At 39.7% G+C, this 15,549-nt stretch overlaps 1 protein-coding gene across 7 annotated transcripts in view; it reads left to right on the top strand.

Annotated features, from left to right (window-relative positions):
• ELAVL4 (ELAV like RNA binding protein 4) overlaps positions 1-14,395 on the top strand; it is a 99,427-nt gene extending 85,032 nt beyond the window's left edge. For 6 of the 7 annotated variants that reach the window (XM_053392484.1, XM_053392487.1, XM_053392483.1 and 3 more), the window contains exons 4-7: positions 5,208-5,361; positions 7,774-7,999; positions 9,910-9,948; positions 13,567-14,395. In XM_053392484.1, coding sequence (XP_053248459.1) covers positions 5,208-5,361; positions 7,774-7,999; positions 9,910-9,948; positions 13,567-13,894 — 747 coding nt within the window. In that variant the 3' untranslated portion in view covers positions 13,895-14,395. The remainder of the gene's footprint in view (positions 1-5,207; positions 5,362-7,773; positions 8,000-9,909; positions 9,949-13,566) is intronic. The other variant, XM_053392485.1, reaches the window with a different exon arrangement.
• Positions 14,396-15,549: the final 1,154 nt, after the last annotated feature.

Here is a 15,549-nt window from a genome sequence, read left to right as displayed (position 1 = left end):
AGTGTGCAGCTACATTGCTTGTTTGTCCTTAACCGCATGCTCAGGGGGCTCTGTTATTGGGATTGCAGCATGTGGGGAGAGGAGGTTTATCCCTGTCTTCTGGTGCCGCAAAACACACAGACGCTGCATGGCTACAAGGCTTAGAAAATAATTCCCACCTCTCTTTGGAGTGAAAGATTTTATTTGCAGCTGTCTCCTGAGACCTTTCTATTTGCTGTCTCTGCAGCTGAACTACAGTGCGGTCTTCTGACCTACCCTGCTCTTATTTGAAGCCCTGTTTCTTATCTGCATCCTTTAATATGATCTACACAACTACCCAGTTACCACTGTGTTTAAATTCCACAGTTATGTCCCCCCCCCCCATTTCAAGTAAGTGAAGGGAGCAGCAAGGAACATTCATGCAGCTCTGCGTGCTGCTGCTGCTTCCACCACTTTATCAGACACTGTCCTGCACATTCTAGAACCCTGACTTTCCAGGGTACTGAAACAGACAGGGAACCCCAATGAGTATAGGAAGCTATGCAATTGAGACATTCACCCTCCACAAGTTGGATGGTGACCAGTATGGCTAAAAGAGACAGAGCTACTGCCTCCTTCCCTTTTCCTGTAGTAACTTAACACTTAAGCCAGGCATAGGCAAACTCCGGTCCTCCAGATGTTCGGGACTACAATTCCCATCATCCCTAGCTAACAGGACTAGTGGTCAGGGATGATGGGAATTGTAGTCCCAAACATCTGGAGGACCGGAGTTTGCCTATGCCTGACTTTAGCCATTACAATTATCTTGTTATGTGAATAGGAAGGTGCTTACCCACCATAAACAAAACTTTAAAATTCCAGCGTTAGGAATGTGTCCTTTACATTCCAAGATTTTGGGATGTTTTGTTGTCATTCATATAAAGCATAGGTTGTATTATTTAAGTTAGATTTGTCCATTTTGCTTTCTCCTGGTTTCCTGTTTTTCCAGTGTTCAACTTGTCTTGGTAAACGAGAAAAGGAAGAGTACCATGAGGCTAGTAACATTGAATGTAAAAGAGACATTAGCTGCTTCGTATAATTATTAGAATATTAGACTTAGAGGACAGCTTCCAAGAAAGTTAAAGCTCAGGTTGCTTGGGTATTGAAGTTTGAATACATGTAGTTTTCATTCTCAAGTCTTACATCTGATGTATTTGTGCATGTCACCTGAATGAGTACTTTCCATTCTCCCCCCCCCTCCACTCCTTGCGGTCTTATATGTGTCTTAGGAGTCAGAATTAGGACAAACCTATGATCCACATATAGGGATGCGGGTGGCGCTGTGGTCTAAACCACAGAGCCTAGGACTTGCCGATCAGAAGGTCGGCGGTTCGAATCCCCGCGACAGGGTGAGCTCCCGTTGTTCAGTCCCTGCTCCTGACCACCTAGCAATTCGAAAGCATGTCAAAGTGCAAGTAGATAAATAGGTACCGCTCTGGCGGGAAGGTAAACGGCATTTATGTGTGCTGCTCTGGTTTGCCAGAAGCAGTCCTGTCATTCTGGCCACATGACCCATAAGCTGTCTGCGGACAAACGCCGGATCCCTCGGCCAATAGAGCGCAATGAGCACCACAACCCCAGAGTCGTCCGCGACTGGGCCTAACGGTCAGGGGTACCATTACCTTTATGATCCACATATTTTGAAGACACTACAATGGCAACAAGTAGTTTTACTATATACAGATGAATGCATGAAATTATGTTCACAAACACAGTTTATATAGAAACACTAGGACTTAAAAAAAATAGCATGTATTATTTAGGCTATGAAATTTTGAGTGGCACCTGTGTTGGTATGGTATAGTTAAAATAAAAAAGAACCTTTGCCTCCTTAGACAATGTTATTGTGACATCGGTTTTTGTGAATTACAGCACACTTTATCAGATGCATGCCATGTAATCCTACATTCACACAAATGCTGAGAAGATTTGAAAAAGTCTGTATATAGTAGAGCCAGAAAGTCATTACAGTTAGGGGATAACAGTAGGTGTTTGCTACATTGCTATGACGAATCTAATTTTTTTCAAGATAAAATCAAACTCTACCTGGACACTCCATTGCCTCTAGGTTGCAAATCATAGTACCCCGGCAATATTCCTACACTGGTGGTGGTGGTGAGTAGCCAGGCTCATTTGTTTTATTGCCAGAAAAAATATAGTGAGTACTTTGCTGCTAATACGCCTTACCAGTATGTTTTTAATTCTCCTTTTGCTCCCCAATCCTTCCTCACAATACATGGCCTAGTACATTTTTGTGCTTATCTCCAAGATCATGTGAGATTAGAGGAAGAAAATCCAGTGAGTAGGCAGTTACAGGATCACTGCAGGCAGTCTTTCATATGTCTGATGCCTGACTAAATATTGGGATTTTTTGATTACATCCCACAAAGGAATAGAACTGATGGCTGTATTTTGTATGTAAGCCTCTTTAAAAAAATTGTAATCACTGCAGAAACAAAATAGGAATTAACTTGATAAAAATAAACATGTTTTTGACAAGCTATGTTTATGTTTATTGCAGCTAGTTTTATGCATACACAGGTGTTTTTAAAATGCTGAAGTTAGGCTGACTTCCAAACCTTTGCTACCTAATGGCCCCTCAACCCAACTCTTATAATCTGTTTCACATGCAGATATGCCCATTTCCAGCATATGAGGACTTGTTGACTGGGGTAATAATATTGTGCAAGTATTACAAGAGGAATAGCCAATATATCTTTGACATCCACCTACAACCTTGCATGGGGAAATAAAAGAAGAGAGCAGTAGCTCTTTCCCCAAAACAATTTGGGATGAGGTGTAAGTAAGGAAATGTTATCTTCACAAACCCATTGTGGATAAGTGTACATTTGCCACATCACAGGCTTTGCTGATGACGAATGATAGCTGATGGGGCTTGAAGACACTGTGTCTCAGTATCCTATGCCTCTGTAGAGTTTTGTGAAAGACTCAATGTTCCCTGAACCTAAAATTTGAAGACCACTATCATACACTATAACCAGTCCCTCTAATTGTTTGTTCCCTTTTATCACAATTCTTTTTAACATTTATATTTATATGCACTGGGATACTTTAGAAAATAAGTTATGTCTGACTCCTAAATATTGAAATGTGGTTTTAAATTCTTTGCAGTGTAAACATGTGTAACGTGTTTATCTTCTAATGGAGGCAAATATTAGTTTTCTCCGATATTTTCTTTGTTGACTCATCTGTTTTTAGAAGTGGAGAAAATACATGCATCTATCAGTTGCCTTTTTGAGAGATAGGTGTTGCTTGTCATGTTACTGACTTGAACCCCCTCCACACATGCTGTTGCGTGAATGTAATACAGCAATTTATGGATAAGCTAGACTTTAAATACTTAGTTTTAGACAAAAGTGAAAAGCTTCACAAAGTTGTTGGGTTTGTATATTCGAGTATTATAGTGTGCCAGAAAGCTTAATCTCTTTATACTCTGTGTGGAATTGCTAGCAGTACAAGGAATGGGTTGGCAAAATGGCTTTTTGTAAGATGAAAAATACATATTTTCAAACTGGAGCTGGTGGAAATAGGAAACAACATTGACAAATTAAACAGACCTCTATATATAAATCATACATTGTATGTTGACTGCAGTTATTAAAATGAATATTAAATCATTCTTTCACCGAAATGTGTTGTATTTTCCTAAAGCATTATTAGAATTCTGCATAATATTTTAATATGTATTGACTAGCATCAGCTGGATGTTTTTCCAGTTTGAGGGGCAGTTAGAACTGAGTTGAAAATAGCATGATGCTGAGAATGGGTTCACTAAGCAGATGTTTCGTTAGTTATTCTGTAATGCAATCAGGGCAGATCCTGCCAGTTTAGTATGAATTCATAAAGAGAAAATATCTCTCTGTAGAAAGCCTCATCTGTTTCTAACCATTAAAGCAAAACAACACTGAACCTGTACATACCAGGTTCGTTCAGCTTGTGCTGGATACAGTAAATCATTTTATACACCCACAGCCCAAAGGGGAAAATTTACAAAGCTGATGTGTGGGAGGCTGCACATTAATCTGCCTATCTTCAGTCACTGTTTTTATTCCTGCATTTAAGGACCTTATCCTTGCATGTGTTTTAAAATTATTTCCAGCTTTCCTTTTGTTCTCAACATTTTTTCTACTTCTCAGTTTCTATAGTAAGAGCAGGTAGAATCAAGTGAGAAGGTTATTTTAAACGAGCTGTCGGAACTCAAAAGGTTGAAAACAGTCTGTTAACCAAGTGTGTGATGTAAAGGTCTTTGTGGGATTTGTGCTTTTAAGCTTGTCCACATATGATCTAGGATTGGGGTGAGTAGTGAGGCAGCCACGTTTGCCGATAACAGTAAATTGTTCAAGGTCATTGAAACAAAAAAGATGGGTGGCAAAATAACAAATGCAGTTCAGTGTAAGCAAGTGTGAAGTGATGCGTGTTGGGACAAAAAGGTCTTAATTTCTCTTAAAACTCACGAGAAACTCAGTGACTGACCAGGTACAAGACCTTGGGGTCATGGTGGATAGTCGACCTGTGTGTGGCAGCTTTGAAAAAGCACTAATCCCTGGTGCAACTGCGTTTGGAAGACTGTGAACGGTTCTGGTTCCTCACCTCAAAAAGGATATTGTAGAGTTGGGAAAAGTTCAGAAAAGGGCAGCCAGAATTATTCAGGGGATCAAGCAACTCCTCTATGAAGAAAGGTTATAGCCTTTAGTTTAGAGGAACGGCATTTAAGAGGTGACATGGCTGGAGTTTATAAAATTATGGCATGGAGAAGGTGGGTCGAGAGGAGTTTTTTTTCTTCCTCTTTCATAGTACCAGAACTTAGGACATCCAGTAATGTTGGAAAGCTCAAGACAGACAAAAGAAAATGCTTCTTCATGAAGCACATAAACTATGGAACTCATTCCCACATTTAATGGCCAACTTGGATGGTTTTAAATCGGGATTAGACATATTCATGGAGGACTATGGTGATGTTCCTCCCTCACTGTCGGAGGCATTGCTTCTGAATACCACTTGCTGAGAATGGGCAGAGTGCTGTTGTGTTTTTGTCTGCTTTCAGGCATCTGTTTTTGGCCACTGTTAGAACAGGATGCTTGACTAGATGGGCCACTGGTCTGATCAGCAGGCGATTATTATGTTTAAAACATAATACATTATTTAACCACGTGTTGTTTAACTCCTAGGTTTCCTATGCCCGTCCAAGTTCGGCATCAATCAGAGATGCTAATCTGTATGTCAGCGGCCTTCCAAAAACGATGACCCAGAAAGAGCTAGAGCAGCTTTTCTCGCAATATGGGCGCATCATCACCTCAAGAATTCTGGTTGATCAAGTCACAGGTTGAAAAACGTTTTATTTATAAGCACATTTCTAAACTTGAATTTGTTTGGAAAGTCCTTCATTTGCTGTTTTAATTAAAGCTCTCAAGTGCTTTCGCTCTACTTTTTCTACACAGGAATATATATAAAGGAAATTGCATATTTAGATTTGCTGACAAAGGGAGGGGAGGTTGATACTCAGCTGTAATTTCCAAATGGTGGGTTGGGGACAAATCAGTAATTTGGGGAAGTCTTGTAAATGTGTGATCAGTTGGAATTGGGGCAGGGAATTCTGGTTCAGGCTGAAATAAACATGGTTTCATCATAAAAACATTTCGACAAATATGATATTCCACATTTATAAGAGGGAAAACAGCCATATGTTTACAACTATATCAATTTTTAAACTTTTTTTTTTTTTACCTAACTGTGTATAGGACCATAAATGTTCGTATATAGGTGGAGTTATTAAGGCTGTATCTTTGTAAACAGCGCAGAGATTACATAAATAGTGTGTGAATTATTTAAACAAAATAAAACGGTTGTAATTGCAATAGGTTTCTTTAAAGGCCAACTTAATGCATGCAAAGAAATAGAGGAAAACAACAGAATGGGAAAAACCAGAGATCTGTTCAAGAAAATTGGAGATATGAAAGGAACATTTTGTACAAAGATTACCATAATAAAGGACAAAAGTGGTAAGGACCTAACAGAAGCAGAAGACACCAAGAAGAGGTGGCAAGAATACACAGAGGAATTATACCAGAAAGAAATGGATGTCTCGTACACCCCAGGTAGTGTGGTTGCTGACCTTGAGCCAGACATCCTGGAGAGTGAAGTCAAATGGGCCTTAGAAAGCACTGCTAATAACAAGGCCAGTGGAAGTGACGGTATTCCAGCTGAACTATTTAAAATTTTAAAAGATGATGCTGTTAAGGGGCTACACTCATTATGCCAGCAAGTTTGGAAAACTCAGCAGCGGCCAGAGGATTGGAGAAGATCAGTCTACATCCCAATCCCAAAAAAGGGCAGTTCCAAAGAATGCTCAAAATGAGTGCACAATTGCACTCATTTCACATGCTAAAAAGGTTATGCTTAAAATTCTACAAGGCAGGCTTAAGCAGTATGTGGACCAAGAACTCCCAGAAGTGCAAGCTGGATTTCGAAGGGGCAGAAGAACCAGAGACCAGATTGCAAACATGTGCTGGATTATGGAGAAAGCTAGAGAGTTCCAGAAAAACATCTACTTCTGCTTCATTGAATACGCAAAAGCATTTGACTGTGTTGACCACAGCAAACTATGGCAAGTTCTCAAAGAAATGGGAGTGCCTGATCACCTCATCTGTCTCCTGAAAAATCTCTATGTGGGACAAGAAGCTACAGTTAGAACTGGATATGGAACAACTGATTGGTTCAAAATTGGGAAAGGAGTATGACAAGGCTGTATATTGTCTCCCTGCTTATTTAACTTATATGCAGAATTCATCATGCGAAAGGCGGGACTGGATGAATCCCAAGCCGGAATCAAGATTGCCGGAAGAAATATCAACAACCTCAGATATCCTGATGACACAACCTTGATGGCAGAAAGTGAGGAGGAATTAAATAACCTTTTAATGAGGGTGAAAGAAGAGAGTGCAAAATATGGTCTGAAGCTCAGCATCAAAAAAACTAAGATCATGGCCACTGGTCCCATCACCTCCTGGTAAATAGAAGGGGAAGAAATGGAGGCAGTGAGAGATTTTACTTTCTTGGGTTCCATGATCACTGCAGATGGTAACAGCAGTCTCGAAATTAAAAGACGCCTGCTTCTTGGGAGAAAAGCAATGACAAACCTAGATAGCATCTTTAAAAGCAGAGACATCACTTTGCCGACAAAGGTCTGTATAGTTAAAGGTATGGTTTTCCCAGTAGTGATGTATGGAAGTGAGAGCTGGACCATAGAATTGATGCTTTTGAATTATGGTGCTGGAGGAGACTCTTGAGAGTCCCATGGACTGCAAGAAGATCAAACCTATCCATTCTGAAGGAAATCAGCCCTGAGTGCTCACTGGAAGGACAGATCCTGAAGCTGAGGCTCCAATACTTTGGCCACCTCATGAAAAGAGCAGACTCCCTGGAAAAGACTCTGATGTTGGGAAAGATGGAGGGCACAAGGAGAAGGGGACGACAGAGGACGAGATGGTTGGACAGTGTTATCAAAGCTACAAACATGAGTTTGACCAAACTCTGGGAGGCAGTGGAAGACAGGAGTGCCTGGCATGCTCTGGTCCATGGGGTCACGAAGAGTTGGACACGACTAAACAACAACAATGCATGCAACACTTTATTTCCTGTGGCGTTACGTAACTTCCTGTGGCCTTGTGTAGTAGGTTCTTGAAACTTTTTTCCCTTTCTTCTTTTGCTTATTTAAATGCAATATTCTTTTCACAGGTGTTTCTCGTGGTGTAGGATTTATCCGTTTTGATAAGAGAATAGAGGCAGAAGAAGCCATAAAGGGACTAAATGGCCAGAAGCCTAGTGGTGCTACAGAACCGATTACTGTGAAGTTTGCTAATAACCCCAGTCAGAAAACAAGCCAAGCCCTCCTTTCCCAGCTGTACCAGTCTCCCAACAGACGCTATCCGGGACCTCTCCACCACCAAGCTCAGAGATTCAGGTAACATTCTCCAAATAATTTATTTTATTGTTGTTTACCAAGTTATAGGTTAATTTTCAGTATCTTATGACTGGGAGTTCGGTGGGCCATCTTTTTGCAGGTTCCTGAGTTGACAGAACTGTGGTTTGACCAGATTTTGTCGGGCAAAGGAATGATAGGACAATCATGTAAACAAGAAACTGAATATGTGTGAATTATTACCCCACATAAAAATGAGAAACAGAATTCATTTTTCATTTATACATGGTGCATTGATACAAAAGATACAAAAGATTAACATAGCAGTTGGGTAATAAAAAATAAAAGCCCCAGTTGAGGGAACTAGAGTTACAGTAAAAAAAACCTATGTACTTGTTGCCATGTGCCCCAGGATATGATTAGCATGCAGCAATCATATTTTGTTAAGCAAAAGGTGCAGGAAGCAGGTTATATACTAGATCTTTTCCTCTGGCAATCAAAGTTGACAGTACTGATCACCTGTTAGATGTCTTTAACACAGTATAGTTGCCCTGCTTATGAACTACCGTTATGGGGACTTTCCCTATTCATGGCAGGCTTTTGCGTAAACTTGTTTCTACATTTGGATTGGTTTCCATAGAGAAAGCATTAGTACCTATTGGCATTAAATGCCTGCTTTTGAAGTGCTCAGATAAAGTGCAAAGAACACACAGTTTTATTTCAGTATCTGTTCATTGAGTATAATACATATATAGATAGAAATAAATATAAAGTGGCCTCCCTCACACATAATACTAAACCATGGTTAGTTTAACCAAAGTGGGATGTGTTTGAGTGTCAGCCCATGGTTTTTTTCTGGTACCATCACAATGTGAAGCCATGGTTTGTTGTTGACTACACAAATCCTAGGTTGTTTTAACTGTGGTTCAATGTTATGTCCTCTCTCTCAACAGTCTTGCCTAATGATGGTTTGTTTGGCCACCTTTCCTACATGCTTGCCGAACTGTGGAGGCAAGAGCAGCTGGAATGTAAACCCAAGTTCTGGGGAAACAAGCCATGCCTTGTTTACTTGTCAGTTGAGACAAATTGATATCTGCTTAAACTAACCAAGGTTAAAACAAAACCACAGTTTAGCATTCTGTGCAGATACAGATTTCTGAACAGAATATTCACAAATTGTTTCACATTTAAAGCATTTACAGAACACTTCTTGGTTTTTCTGATGAAGTGTGATGGATGTTACATTTTTATTTTAAAGTTAATTCTTCTGAACAATGTAGCTAATTTCAGTTCGTTATTTTTTGCCTACAACCCTGACCCCTTGGAAAACAAAAACCCATTTGCCTAATACATTAATATGGAAAGCTCCGTATTTTTAAAGTTGGGGAGGCCTTTATACATGCTACATTGTGACTGCCCATCATACTAAACATTGTCAACTTTGTTTAATGATCTGATCTGAAAAATGTTAGGATAATCTGCTCTGGCTTTTAGGCATCAAAAATAATTTCTCCCAACAAAAGAAAAATGTCTACAATTCACAATACTAGTACAATCCTAAACGGCTGCCACCAGCGTATTTTTTATTATTATTTCTATTTACAGGTTTAATGACAATGGAAAGGTAAATAGTGGAAATCATAGCAAAAGTTACAATTTCAGGCTAATATAGTGTGCAGAAGCAAAACCGCAAGGGAATTCTTCTGTGATGAATCAAATTGTAAGGTGGTGGAATGTTACCTTTCTTCATTACCAGCACATTTTTAAATGTCATTTGTTTATTGTGGAAGTAAAAGCAGCTCTATGGCTGCTGATTCATTAGACCCGCTAGATGTACAGGAGTTGATGTTACGAATTTCTTCTTTGAAAATGGAGCATTATTAATAAAAGTTCCATTGAGCAATCTTGCCATCTGTGAGACATTAACCCAGAGACCCTCCTTCTCTTTTCAGGCTGGACAATTTGCTTAATATGGCCTATGGCGTAAAGAGGTAATTAGAATTGAACAGATTGCCAGATGTCCATGTTGGCACAGATTGGTGCTATAATTTTTTTTTTAATCACTAACTTTATTTTGTTTTTAATTCTTTCCTTTTTTCCCCCCCACCAGCATGCCAAATGTTTTCTGTCTTTTCGTTTGGACTTCAGTTCGTTTTCTTTAACACCATGCACAAACACACACACACAAATAGTGTGTGATTTTTGTGTGCATGTTCTACTTTTTCTTTTGTTACAGGTCTTCTAAGATGGTTTAGGTGCAACAGCTACAAGCATTCTGATTTCTTAAGTGTATTGTTAAATGACTCTTTAAAAGTCTCACTCAATCAGAGTTTATTATAACAAAGATTTGGTGTCACTGGGCTTATAGTGTGAAATTGTCACTGAAAATGTGACTCAAACCCAGTATTGTTTAGAAAGGTAAGGGAGCTGCCCAAGTTTCATAAAACGCTGTAACTGTGTGCACCTTAATCAGGCCTCTTATTTTCTTTGTTGCAGGTTTGACAAGTGTTTCCAGTAATTTGGAGCTTGTGGTTTGCCTTCTTTTAAGTTAAATTGGTTGTTCTGATTTTTATTTCATAGTGTCACTACTGGAAATTTGAAAATACTGTCCTGATGGCATGAAACTGTTACATTAGTATGACTTCTCTGTTCATAATCCACATACATCAGCACAGAGGTTAAAGGACTGTTTCTTACATTTATAATCCAAAAATGCTGTATGTATAGCCTCTCACCGTATCATGACATGGAACATACACAGCTGTGTGCACACATGTCCAATTGTGATCCATCCATGTTGAAAAAGTAGGGTGTGACAAAACAGGCCCACCCACTCCAGTCTTTGAGATGGGGTGGGCTGCAAGGCACTCTGTGGATTTCCAAGTAGGACAGAAATTCACCAGTGGGGAAGCCCCCTCTCCTTGACACCACATTTGTCACATCCACAGAAGAGAATTTGATCATTAGCATTTGCCAACATTCCTGCGAGGTGTGAATGGGGCCATTCTCCTCCAGATGGCAGACACAGGAGGGGACATGCCCAAGGAGGGAGATGCTTTGGATGTGCTTTTGCTTTTTCAAAAAATAGATTTTATTGATACATCAGGACAACAATAAAACGGAGGGGGGCATAAATAACATAAAATTTTGACTTCCTTTGGATGTGAATTGATCTCTCCTAGTTAATGACATGAAAATTTCTGGGTGCAGATATTTTCTTAAAAGGACAGTGTGAGGTGGGTTGGGGTCTAGCTTTTTATTACAGGGTGTAGGTATCAGAAATATAGATGCCACCCACAGACTGCAGGTATAATATTTCATGCTGCATGTCAATACGCACAGTGTAGGTGCAACCACACACACGCAATATTTCTGGATTGTAGCTTTGAACCAGCACTTGGTCTGCCTTATGAAATCACACAGGGTGGGGCAGCCATGCTCCCCAACATCTAGAGATTTTCAGCTGTTTTATACATTCCCCAAGTCTTTCTGATCATTGTACTCCTGGCAGGGTAAAAAACATTCCTGCTGCACTTTAGAAGTACAGTGGTGCCTCGCAAGACGAAATTAATTCGTTCCGCAAGTTTTTTCTTCTTGCGAGTTTTTCGTCTTGCGAAGCACGGTTTCCCATAGGAATGCATTGAAAATCAATCAATGCGTTCCTATGGAGACTGTCCGGGGACAGAGGGGAAGCGCCGCGCGCCTTCCCCTCTGTCCCCGGACCTGTTTTAAAGCAAGGGAATGGGCAGCGGGGAGAATCGCTTCTCCCCGTTGCCGCCCCTTGGTTCAAAAGGGGTCCGGGGACAGAGGGGAAGGCGCGCGCCTTCCCCTCTGTCCCCGGAGATTGCGGGGCAGGCAACGGGGAGAAGCAATCTTCTCCCCGCCGCCCCTTGCTTTAAATGGGTCCGGACCCCTTTTGAACCAAGGGGGCGGCAACGGGGAGAAGCGATCTTCTCCCCGCCGCTTCTTGCTTCAAAAGAGGTCTGGGGACAGCGGGGAAGACGCGCTGCGCTTCCCCTGCTATCCCCAGAGCTTGCGGGGCAAGCTTCATTTTGCGAAGCAAGCCCATAGGGAAATGCGTCTTGCGAAGCGGCTAAGAAAACAAAAAACTCCTTCGTCTAGCGAGTTTTTCGTCTTCCGAGGCGTTCGTCTTGCGGGGTACCACTGTAACAGTACCTATTTTTCCTGCACAGATTCAGTTGAGAGTGGTCACTTCAGAACTTACCACCTGGTGCTTGAAAGGATGAACTTAAACTAGGGCGGTTAAGCAGTTTTGCTTGAATAATCTCAGCGTTAAACTTTGTTCCTTTTTACCTCCCCGCTTCCCTTGATTTCTGGGGTGGTTGTGGCGCACCAGTTAAAATCGGCTTAAATTGCATGCTACTGAATACTACCTCCCCATGTGATTTCAGGTGACCATGTGGTAAGTTTTTAAGCAGCTACCATATAGTTTCTGGACACTGGAATCCATCTAGATCAGGGTGCTAATGTGAACTAAAACTCCCATCATCCCTGACCATTCACCACCATGGCTGGGCCTCCCAAATACTAGAGTCCACAACAATTGGAGGGTGTCCTGCTGACTACCAGGACCTAGATATTATATCCATGTAGGACAAAGATTTGCATGAAGCAGTCTTTAGTTTTCATAACTTGTCATGTTAATAGTATAGCAAGTAATAAGTCTAGTAAATTACAGAAAACAAAAGTGCTTGCTGCCCTCTGTGGGGGTCAACAGTTGTGGTTCAGCTAAGCTAGCCGCACACAGATTTAAATATATCTATGTAAAGAGACAGAACTCACACATGTAATACACATTCATATTGCACACAACATCTTAGACAGGATAGCAATGCTTTTTCTAGGGTCTCAGTAGTTTCAAATAAAGGTACTTGGTAATTCACTGGTGCCTGTGTGAATACAATAGAATTGTAGAGTTGGAAGGGACCCCGAGGGTCATTTTGTCTAGAAGTCTGCAATGCAGGAATCTCATCTAAAGTATCCATAACAGATGGCCATCCAACCTCGGCTTAAAAATCTCCAAGGAAGGAGAGTCCACTGCCTTCCGAAGGAGTTAGTTCCACCGTTGAACAGCTGTTACTGTCAGAAAGTTTTTCCTGATGTTTAGTCAGAATCTTCTTTCTTGTAACTTGAAGCCATTGCTTTGGGTCCCAGCCTCTGGAGCAGGAGGAAACAAGCTTGCTCCATCTGCCATGTGGCAGCCCTTTAGATACCTTTGATCAAACCAATTAAGCTTTCATCAGGCAATAAAGGTAGTAGCTACAACCTACTCTACATGTACTAGATCACAACATAAAGGAGACTTCATTTGATTGCAGGGTGCAGCCAAGTTCTCCAAGGGAACCACTAATACACACTCAATTTCAGTTCCTTATATTGAGTTCAGCAGCTGTTGTTTCAGAGGCATTTAGTAGTGCATTTTAAACCAAACGTTACGCCGTGTGCTGAATGTGCGTTCTTCACTGCAGAGAATTTAACAGGCTCTTTTTCTTTTCTTGGTCTTGGTTTTATGTAACGTATGCTTGAAAACTGATCTGTAGATTAGCCCTCCTCTCTTTTTTTGTCTTTTGTCTTTGTTAATCTGATAGGTTTTCTCCGATCACAATTGATGGGATGACGAGCCTTGTAGGAATGAACATCCCTGGCCACACTGGGACTGGGTGGTGCATCTTTGTCTACAACTTGTCCCCTGACTCCGACGAAAGTGTCTTGTGGCAGCTCTTTGGCCCCTTTGGGGCAGTCAATAACGTCAAGGTGATTCGCGACTTCAACACCAACAAGTGCAAGGGATTTGGCTTTGTCACCATGACCAACTACGATGAAGCTGCCATGGCAATTGCCAGCCTTAACGGATATCGCTTAGGAGACAGAGTATTGCAAGTTTCCTTTAAAACCAATAAAACCCATAAATCCTGAATTTCATATCCTTAATAATTATTATAAATATATATATATATAAATATATATACGAACAAACAAACAAAAAACTTTCAAGGCTTATACTCAACCATGGACTTTTATAAGCCAGTGTTGCCTAAGTATTAAAACGTTGATATCCTGTGAACAGGAAAGGATTTTATAATGCTTAGAAAAAAAACACAAAAAACCTTTGATGCATTGAATGTTCTTTCATAGCTGTCGTTGTTGAATATAATATACATAGATAACAATGTGCAGGGATTTTTACCCGGCCAGCTAGTTTTACTACCTTCCTTGAAGGTGGGTCTTTTTAAGATGACCATTCACTCATTTGAAAAATAAATAAATAAATGAAAAAAATCTAAAACCATTTTTACAGACTAATGGGATTAGCAGATTTTGCTCTCTTTTTTTTCCAAAATGTTTGATCCAATCAGATTGGTAAACCCCCAACATAAATTAAAGAGGAACAATAAAAATTGCAAAATGAAAAAAAAAGAGAAACATAATTTTGCAACTTTTTTATTTTTCCTTTTTTATTTTATATCATGTGAACTAAACAGTCTTCTGTTAGGGATAGGGTAAAAGGGGGGGATACCTGATGACATAACAGTTTAAATAACATTAACAATGTTGCCAAAGAGGTGGTCTCTTTGCTGAAAATGGGTTTCAAGAAAAATCTATTTTTATAAAATATAAAGAATTTTTACAAGAGAATCTGGATTTGAGAAAAAAAAATATTTTGACTGGCTAATTTAGGGGAAATTGACAACTTTGTCATGTTCATACTGCACTGGTAACTTTTTAGAGATCAAGATGTGTGTTTTAAACTGGATTAAGTAGATTGTTTTTTGAAGGATGGGCTACAAACAGATGATCTTCGTATCTTTTCATAGCATGTAATAAAAATATTAAATACAGAACGGGAGAGTGTTCTTCCCAGGCACACAGTTACCCACAGTCAAAACCCAAAAGCAAGGAGATGAGTTGCAGGATGGTTTTTCTTTAAGTCATCAGTATGGGATATCAGCAGAACAAAAGTTTTGGAAAAAAATTAATTTTAATCAAAAAGTTCCTTTCTTTGAGCAGTAGGTGCTACAAAATTATTTACATATCTTAGTATCATAGTTAAATGTAATGTGTTTAGAGGGGAAAAAGTACATTTGCTTTAAATTTGTTAAGAATTTTCAGATTCACTTTCTAGCCCATACTGATATAAATTGGGCTGTGTTGGCACATTTGAAACACTCTTTACGTTGCTTGAAACACTTATTTATTTAATTGCTGATGTGACGCATATGCCAAAATCAAATATTGCTAGTTTGGCTAGTCTACTTATTTGTTTACTTAAACTATGGGAAGAAGCATATTATTGTGTCATTTTGTTGTGTGTGTATGTGTATATATAATATAAATATATATATATATATATAAAAAGAAGTTATTTTTTTCCTTTTAGTTAACTTATTCTAAGTTGTAACACTTTGCTAGTTTCGTTTGTATATGTCTTAAAATGTTTTCTTAATGATACTTAAGTGGCAAGAGGTATCAAGGTAATCTGTGTAGAAATATTGTTTGATATATTGTCATGTTTGTCGTGAATATTATTTTTTTTTCTTACTGCACAGTAGAAAACAACAACAACAACTGGG

This window comes from Podarcis raffonei, chromosome 6 (genome assembly GCF_027172205.1).
Source record: "Podarcis raffonei isolate rPodRaf1 chromosome 6, rPodRaf1.pri, whole genome shotgun sequence".
In the NCBI taxonomy this organism is placed as follows: Eukaryota; Metazoa; Chordata; class Lepidosauria; order Squamata; family Lacertidae; genus Podarcis; species Podarcis raffonei.
Note: the sequence above shows the minus strand (reverse complement) of the source record. Positions and strands in the feature narration are given on the sequence as shown.